The sequence below is a fragment of the Hyperoodon ampullatus genome, assembly GCF_949752795.1.
Source record: "Hyperoodon ampullatus genome assembly, chromosome: 18".
Lineage (NCBI taxonomy): Eukaryota > Metazoa > Chordata > Mammalia > Artiodactyla > Ziphiidae > Hyperoodon > Hyperoodon ampullatus.
In genome coordinates, this window is record NC_136931.1 from 34,230,879 (window position 1) to 34,239,544 (window position 8,666).

General features: G+C 53.3%; 1 protein-coding gene across 1 annotated transcript; it reads left to right on the forward strand.

Annotated features, from left to right (window-relative positions):
* Nucleotides 1–236: 236 nt before the first annotated feature.
* SNX20 (sorting nexin 20) lies at nt 237–4,527 on the forward strand (the record flags this gene model as incomplete). Its single annotated transcript, XM_079723356.1, has 3 exons — nt 237–366; nt 1,990–2,141; nt 3,859–4,527. 3 exons carry the CDS (start codon nt 237–239, stop codon nt 4,525–4,527), a joined length of 951 nt encoding a protein of 316 aa, XP_079579482.1.
* Between the last annotated feature and the right edge of the window lie 4,139 nt (nt 4,528–8,666).

Here is an 8,666-nt window from a genome sequence, read left to right on the forward strand (position 1 = left end):
ACCTCATTTAAAATTCAGAGCAACTCGATAATATAAGGATCCTAACTCTAAGAGAAGGTTCTGCTCAGCCTTGATCAGTCCAGCAAAGGGCCAGGCCCAGGTTTAGCATATGGCAGTTGGGCGGATGGCTAGGTGGGCAGTGGAGGGCTCAGCAGTGGAGACCCCAGGACCCACCAGGAACCCCAGCACAAGTGGGCACTCACTGTTCTCTCTTGTTTTCCTGGCAGCCTTGGAGCATGGCAACTCCCAAGCACGCCAGGAGCCCTGGATGGACAAGACCCCTAGCCCAGTGCATGGCAGGGACCAAGCCGAAAGCATCAGCCCCTGGCCCAGACCTCCCACGTCCAGGACCTGAAGAGCACTTAGGTGGGTTTGAGGCTTGGGGCTTGGTCGGGGGGATAGAGGTTTGAAGACATTTGAAATACAAATGTGCATACTTCGGTGGATGCCATGAGAAACAGGGCAGCTCACTTAACTTGTGTTATCCCAAAGTAGACACTGAGACAGGGATTTGGTGCAAGTGGTTTATCCAGGAGACAATGTCAGGAGGTATGGCAGGGGAGTGGGAAACCGAGGAAAGGAAGCGCAGGAAACCAGTACGGGATGTCGATGAAAAGATTACCACTGTGGGCAACTAGGGCTCAGTCCCAATGGAGGTTGTCTGGGAGACCGTATGGATCACACCTTAGAGCTGTCGCAACCCAACGGCGAGGAGGCCAGCCTGCTATCCTCTGGTCCCATCCTCCACTGGCAGAGGTATGCTCCACAGCATGCTGCAATGGCCCAAGAAAGCCCTCAGGGGGAGAGTCCCAGGTGCTTCCAATAGAAGCCAGTGGGATGTTCCAAAACAGTCAATGCCAGTGAGGGGGCATGGCCGGGCACTGACAGTGTCTGCTATAGCGCCAGCTCCTGGAGCAAATGTCTGTCATATGCATGCAACCCTTCAAGATGTGCTGGCTGACCGCCTGCTCTGTTCCTGGCCCTATGCAGGCACTGGGGAAGCAGGAACAATCAAACACCGTGCTGGCCTTCAAGTTTAGTAAGGAAACGGATCTGTAGAAAATAATGTAAGACGCCATGGAAAAGGCACAGGGACAAGGTGGGAGGCTCTTATTCTAACACCAAAGGGCAGTTGAAATGATACATGGGTTGGGTCCTGAAGGACATATTGGAGAAGGGCTCCTGGGACACATGTCCCTTGAAATAAAATGTACAGTGGTTTGTGCATTTGGGGAGAGGAAGGATTCTAAGCTTTCCCAAGATTCTCAGAATGGCCTAGGGCTCAAGTGAGGTTTAAGAAACACTGTTAGGGGCTTCCCCGGTGGCTCAGTGGTTGAGAGTCCACCTGCCGATGCAGGGCACACGGGTTCGTGCCCCGGTCCAGGAAGATCACACATGCCGTGGAGCGGCTGGGCCCGTGAGCCATGGCCGCTGAGCCTGCGCGTCCGGAGCCTGTGCTCCGCAACGGGAGAGGCCACAACAGTGAGAGGCCCGTGTACCGCAAAGAAGTGGCATGTGCAAGAAAAAGCAGGGAGTGTGGGGAATGAGATGAGAGAGGAAGGGCCCGCCAAGCTGAACCTGGAGCCCAGCATCCTCAAAGCTGCCCCCATCGTCCGCTGGTGTGCGCTCAGCCGGCAGTAGGGAGGGTGGAAACCCACCAGCCACATCCCTGCTCTTCCGGATCATTGGGTTTCACAACAGCCAGACGTGGACGATGTACCACAGACACACTGCATTTCACAACCAAGAAGCCTCTTGGGGACGCTGGGCTGTTCCAGGTTGCCCATGGTGAGATGGATTCAGCCAGGTTGGGTGTAGGGGTCTGACTGATGCCCGACTGGGCCTATCCAAGGTGGGATGGAGGAGAGGGATATTCACAGCATTTCCAGGTTCCCACGGCTCATCCCAGACAGACCCAGCCATCTCCCCAAGCCCTTGCCCCTAAAGCGCACTGACCTGTGCTAGTCCTTAAGCACATGGTCCTTCCAGATGCCCACAGCAGCCAAAGCTCCAACTCCAGCATGACCACGCGGGAGCTGCAGGAGTACTGGCGGACCCAGAAACGCTGCTGGAAGCACGTCAAACTGCTCTTCGAGATCGCTTCCGCCCGCATCGAGGAGGGGAGAGTCTCCAAGTTTGTGGTAAGCAGAGACCAAAAGGTGATGGCGCACCTTCACGGCCTCCTTCCCGGCCCTGGGCAAGGCCGGTGGCCCCTCAGTCTCCCCGACCAGGAAATGGATTGACACACTTTAACTCACAGAAGTCTTCTGGAAAAAAATGGTCCAAAAGTGAGATTTCGTGCTCAGCACCGTGAGAATTGGAGAGTCAAGGTGCCTAAGCCTAAGAAGCAAACTGCCCAGTTTAATCCCATGTTACCCGGTATTAGCATCTGTGTCCCTGCTTCATTGCTTTTGATATCCTCATATCATTTTTATTATGTACCTCATGTTTTCTTTAAAGTGGATCACTTTTTAAAAACACTGAATAGATTTATTTCAAAGGGGAATACCTTAAATGGAAAACCAGTATCACACGGCATAAGAAAAGGTCATTATAAAAGTAAATACAGGGCTTCCCTGGTGGCACAGAGGTTGAGAGTCCGCCTGCCGATGCAGGGGACACGGGTTCGTGCCCTGGTCTGGGAGGATCCCACATGCCGCGGAGCAGCTGGGCCCGTGAGCCATGGCCGCTGAGCCTGCGCGTCCGGAGCCTGTGCTCCGCAACGGGAGAGGCCACAACAGTGAGAGGCCCGCATACCACAAAAAAAAAAAAAAAAGTAAATACAAGGAAAGCTCAGGGCTGTTATTAAATTCTAGCTGGTTACCATGGCTGGTGGAAAGCTGGGCTTGGGGCTGTTTTCTTTGGAATGGAATTTCAGCCTATGTTGGGGGAGAGGTTAATGACTATGGAAGAGCCACACAGCCTTTCTTTGCCCCCCACCATTCCCCAAATGGGAGTGGAGTCATAATAATAGCTGACCCTGAGTGCTGACTTCACGTCACGGTTTCAGTGCATTAATTCATTTAATCCTCACCCAGTGAGGCAGGCTACTATCCTCATTCTCTGGATGAGAAAACGGAGGCTCAGAGAGGTTAAAGTACCTACCTAAAACCACACAGCTAGACCGTGGTGGGCTGGAATTATAACCGAGGCAGTCTGTGTCCTTAATCAGCATTCTCTTGAAAGAGAAAAGAATAATTTTCTTACTTACAACATCACTGCCAGTATATCACCTAAAACCATCTCCCAGGAGTTCCACACCTGGAAAACACAGATCTTATTAATCCAAGCCTCCCAGTTCAGGAACCTGAGGCCCAGGTTTTGTTTTTGTTTGTGTTTGTTTTTTTTTTTTTTCGGTACGCGGGCCTGTCACTGTTGTGGCCTCTCCCGTTGCGGAGCACAGGCTCCGGACACGCAGGCTCAGCGGCCATGGCCCACGGGCCCAGCTGCTCTGCGGTATGTGGGATCCTCCCAGACCGGGGCACGAACCCGTGTCCCCTGCATCGGCAGGCAGAGTCTCAACCACTGCGCCACCAGGGAAGCCCGAGGCCCAGTTTTGACCATGTAAAACCAAGAACACCCCAGGCCCCCCGCACGGCAGTTTCCTGTGTGCCCTTTCTGCCCCAGGATGCCTCCACGTCGCTGTGCTTGTTATTCTCCGGTTGACTCTTGTCACGATTCGCTGTTACAGCTCAGCCAATGCTGATGGCAATTTAAAACAGAATTGCAGATAACCATCACCCATTTCCAGGGTATGCTTTAAACGATGGTCATCATTATTTTACTTCCCGGGCTCTCTCTGTCCGTTCAAACCCTCCGTGAGGGTGTAGTCAAAGGCCCTCTCTCTTTGCACCGCAGATGTACCAAATCGTCGTCATCCAGACGGGGAGTTTTGACAGCAACAAAGCCATCCTGGAACGGCGTTATTCAGACTTCGAGATGCTCCAGAAGAAACTCCTAAAGACCTTCCGGGAAGAGATCGAAGATGTCGTCTTCCCCAAAAAGCACCTGATGGGGAACTTCACCCCGGAGATGATCTCCGAGCGCAAGCTGGCCCTCAAAGAGTACCTAGGCCTGCTCTACGCCATCCGCTGCGTGCGGCGCTCGCGCGAGTTCATCGATTTCCTCACGCGGCCCGAGCTGAAGGAGGCCTTCGGCTGCCTGCGCGCGGGGCAGTACACCAAGGCCCTGGACATCCTGGTGCGCACGGTGCCGCTACAGGAGAAGCTGACGTCCCACTGCCCCGTGATGGTGGTGCCCTCCCTGTGCGCCATGCTGGTGTGCCACCGCGACCTGGAGCGCCCCGCCGAGGCCTTCGCCGCCGGGGAGAGGGCTCTGCAGTGCCTGCAGGCCCGGGAGGGCCACCGTTACTACGCCCCGCTGCTGGACGCCATGGCCCGCCTGGCCTACGCGCTGGGCAAGGACTTTGTGTCCCTGCAGAAGAGACTGGAGGAGAACCAGCTCCGGAAGCCCGCCCCCCGGGGCTTCACCCTGAAGGAACTCACTGTCCAAGAGTATCTATACTAGCCACTCCCCGGGGAAGCTTGAGAATTGGGGATCACCATAGCTCGTGGGCTTTTGGGGGTTGATTCTGAGCGGGAAGAGCCACTTTGGGCTCTAGCTTGTGGGATGACTTGAACAATCCCCTCCTCTGGTCCTCCGTTTCCCCATCTATGTTGAGCGGAGATGCTTCCGGGCATCCTTGGAAGCCTCTGCTTGTGTCCTGTGTCCCCCTGATGCCAGGCCCACTTCGTCTCAAAACCACAAACCCAGCTGCCAAAACACTGGAGAGTCATATCAACCTTACTGGTGTTTCTGTAGGTAGCTGGAGGAGGGGTTTAAACTGCACATCACAGACAAAGCTTAATCCGTTTCCTCAGACACGTCTCTCTTTAGCTGCCCTGAGTCTTTCCTCTTTGTTCCTCCCACCTCAGCCTTGCTGGCAAATATTCCTACCTATTATTCTAAGTATTCTAGCTCTTCCCTGTCAGGTGTAGGCCCAACTCAGCCAAACAAAAGGTCACCTACTGCTCCTCAAAGCCAGCTTTGTCCCCAGGATGAGCCATATGTCATCCTTTGAAGGGTGAGAGGCCCCTGGGCTAGAACCAGCAATCATTGCCTGGGGCTGGTTTTCATTTGTAAGGCAACCGTCCCTTGAATGGCCTTTCTGGATTACGTAGACGTAGCCCTGACAGGAGGTGGGGCCTCTGGGTAGAAGAGATTGAATGCTCGACACCTCCGCATCTGAAGGACAATGGATTGGGATGCCCTTAACCGAAGTCTGCTGTCAGGCCCCCAAGTGAAGTGGATTCTGGACCAATGACCTGGGTTCAGCACAGGGCAGGAGATGATGGTACAGACTGGTTTGGACCCCCTATGCCTATCAGGTTAGTAGTCCCTGAAGACCTAAACCATGTGGCTGAGGTTATTATCAGGGTGAGGCTGTAACTTGGGATCCTTAACCTGGGGCACCACATTGGCCTGAGCCAAGATCTAGCTCAGCAAAGAGCAGTGGACAAGCATTCACTGAAGTACACCGAACGTATTCGACAGCAACACCTGGAGTGGCCCAACCAGGCTCCTTCCTGGAGGTTAGACACAGACTGACACCTTCAGAAAAAGAAAGTTTTCAAGTATCTCAATTTACTCCAGGAGAAGGACACTTTAAGTGGGAGAGATTGGATTTCTTGGAAATCTGGGCAGGTGGATAATTAAAGTGTTAAATGGAAAAATAAAAAGAGCTGCAATTCTTTTGTAATAGTAAAGAAGATCATATTGATTTTACAAGTTCTTTCATCAAATATAAAATGCCACTGCCAACTGTTAGATGCACCAAATATTCACTAAGAAAGAAAAAAATGCCCAACATGGGGAGTTCAGTAGGAATTTCCAGCAAAAAGCTGGGAGAGCAAAGAGTTAGCTCCCAGCGTAATGGTCCACGTAGAATAAACCTGCTTTGTAGAAAGGGACAGTGAGGAAAGGCATGAATCAAATTTGACACTGAGTGGAGAGTGTGGACTCTAGAATTGGAACTGCAAACTGCTACTCACCCAGGTTTGGGGTCTAAACACACACAGTGTGGTCCAAAATCCTCAAGCTGAGAAGTCATGGTAAAGAGGTTTCAGATGCAGGTGTTTCAGGTACCTTGCACCACAGATGCAAACTCTCTCTGAAGGAAGTCAGCATAGATCCAGGCCAATAGAGAGGAAGATGCCATTGACTTCAGAGGTGCTAAAGTGTAGGGGGTGGAGGGTGACTGTGCATCTGAAAATCACATATATATGGTGTACATGTGTGTGGTGTCGAGAGAGAGGAAAAAACCTTACGCGAGGTAAAAGGGACCTAAGAAATCATATGGGGGAGTTTCCCATCAGTATCCTTAAAGAAGGGCTGGGTACCACAGAATAAGGAAAAGGACTTACTCTGGCTTCTGAAAAGGGCCCACCCACAAAGCACGGCTTCAGGCCTCCCACGTTGTCTCCTCCTGGTGATGCTAGATGCTGCCCTCCCAGTTCTTCTGACGGCCTTGGCCTGTGGGTCCACTGGTGTTTCTTCGGGCCACGCACACTGTGTCTTCATCCACTCCGGGTGTCCGACGGCCTCTCCTCCTGACATCTCCCTTTGCCGCAGAAGTCTGAGACCCGCTCATTTCTTGGGTTCCTGGAACAAGTCCTTGAATTCCTCACCCCCCTCCTCCAGGAAGCTTTCCTTGTGGCCCACTGTGACCCCACCAGGGTACCCCACTTCCCTGTTTGCCTGGACCCTCTTCCACCCCACGGTATTGCTAAGTCTTTCTTTCGAGGGAACTCTGGGGTGGTGGCAGCTGGGATTGGACCCTTTTCTCCTGACTTCTCAAAAGTTGAGCCCACAGGACAGGTGAGGGGCACTTGCCCTCAATGCTCAGGGTGGAGCCCTGGACCAGAAGCATCTGTGTCACCTGGAGCTTATGAGACAGGCAGGATTTCAGGCTCCACCCTAGACCTTCTGAACCAGAATCTGCATGTTGACAAGATTCCCTCACCCACCTTCTCCTTGCTGCCTCACGAAGGTGATTCCTCTGTACGCAGGTTAAAATTTGAGAAGCCCCATGTTGAATTGACTTGACGGTGGCCTTGAGGAAAACCATCCACAGAGCCTGGGCAGTCTGCCATCTGGGTTCCTCCCTGCCCCACCTCCTCCCAGCCCAGGCCCTCGCCGGTACACATGCTCCAGCCCAGGGCCCGAGCAGCTCTTAGTGGGAGCATCATGCCAGCCACACCCACACCCAGGAACCTGCTCTGGGCACTTGGCCCCGGAGCCTGAGGGGGTCCGGTTCACACAAAGTTCTGCTCCAGCAGCCTCTTGCTCCTGCTGGATGTGACACAGAGCCAAAGGTCTCCCTTTGGATGGGATTTGTCATCCTTATGAGACCCCATGCCTGGGATGCTGGCAGGTCTCTTACCCCCAAGCCAGGAGGGGAAACGGTTACTACCAGGGGCTCCCCAGCATTTTTGGAGCCCTACTGTGTGTCTAGGGCTTCTCTGATTACTGGCGGTCCAGCTCTGCCCAAGAGATATTCTTATCCCATTTAACAGACAAGGATACAGACACCCTGAGAGGTTAAGTGACTTACCCAAGGTCACACAGCCAACAACAGGTAAAGCAGGAAATTAAGTGCAGGCCTGTGTCACCCCCAGCCTGTGCTCTCCTCCCTGAGCCCCACATTGGAGGACTGGGAGGAGAAGGTTGCAGATATGTCCCTGGGGATATGTCCCTTCAAGGGACTTTCACTCCTCTCTGCTTACAGGTAGGGAAACTGAGACCTGGAGAAGGGGCTCTCTCCAGGTCACATGGTGAGACGGGGCAGCTCCAGGACTGGGGTGTCCACATCAAAGTGATATGGTATGGCAGGCAGGGCAGACAGAATAATCCCGGGTTGGGATTCCAAGAGGCCACTGGGGGTCACCTGGCTGGACCTGGGGGGCGCAGGATCAGTACTGAGGCCTGAGCCAGGGCGGCTAGGCTGTGAGCCAGGAGGCTCTGTTCAGGGTGGGCTCCAGCCCCATTGCCTACATTCCCTTAGCTCAGCAATGGTCTCCTAGCTGTAACTCTGCTTTGGAGCAGCAAATCCAGCTCCAGTTCCACTTGCTGGGGACAGGAAGCTCCCACTGTGTCCCCAGCCAGACCCTCCCGGTCTCCTCCAGAGCTTCCTGTCCTCCTGCAGCTGCCTTCCCAGAATCCTCCCTGGGGGACCCAACAGCGCTGCCATCTGTTCTAGTATCCACTAGCCATCTTCCTTCTGGCAGTCTCCTTTTACTCATGTAAATGTATTTGAAAAAGAAACTTCCTATTACAACCCTCCATGGAAAATCAGATTCACCTGCTATAATGAGAAGGTAGCTATAAAAATAAGCACAATGAAACCTCTCGCTGTTATTACACCTCTGCGGCCTTTGTCTGAGACAAAGTCTGAGTCTGAGGCCGCCAGATGTCCTCTGTTAAAAGAGACAGAGACAAGCCTTAGAGACCTGTTAGCACCACGTTGAGACTGCTCTCTGATTTACTCAGAAGGAATGGAAAATACCACAAAGGGAAATAAGCTTCTGACCTCATGGCCTAGATCATCCGATGTTCTCTGTACGTTGTCTCAGACTAGTTGGGGCCTTGCTCCCTCTCCTGGGCCCCAT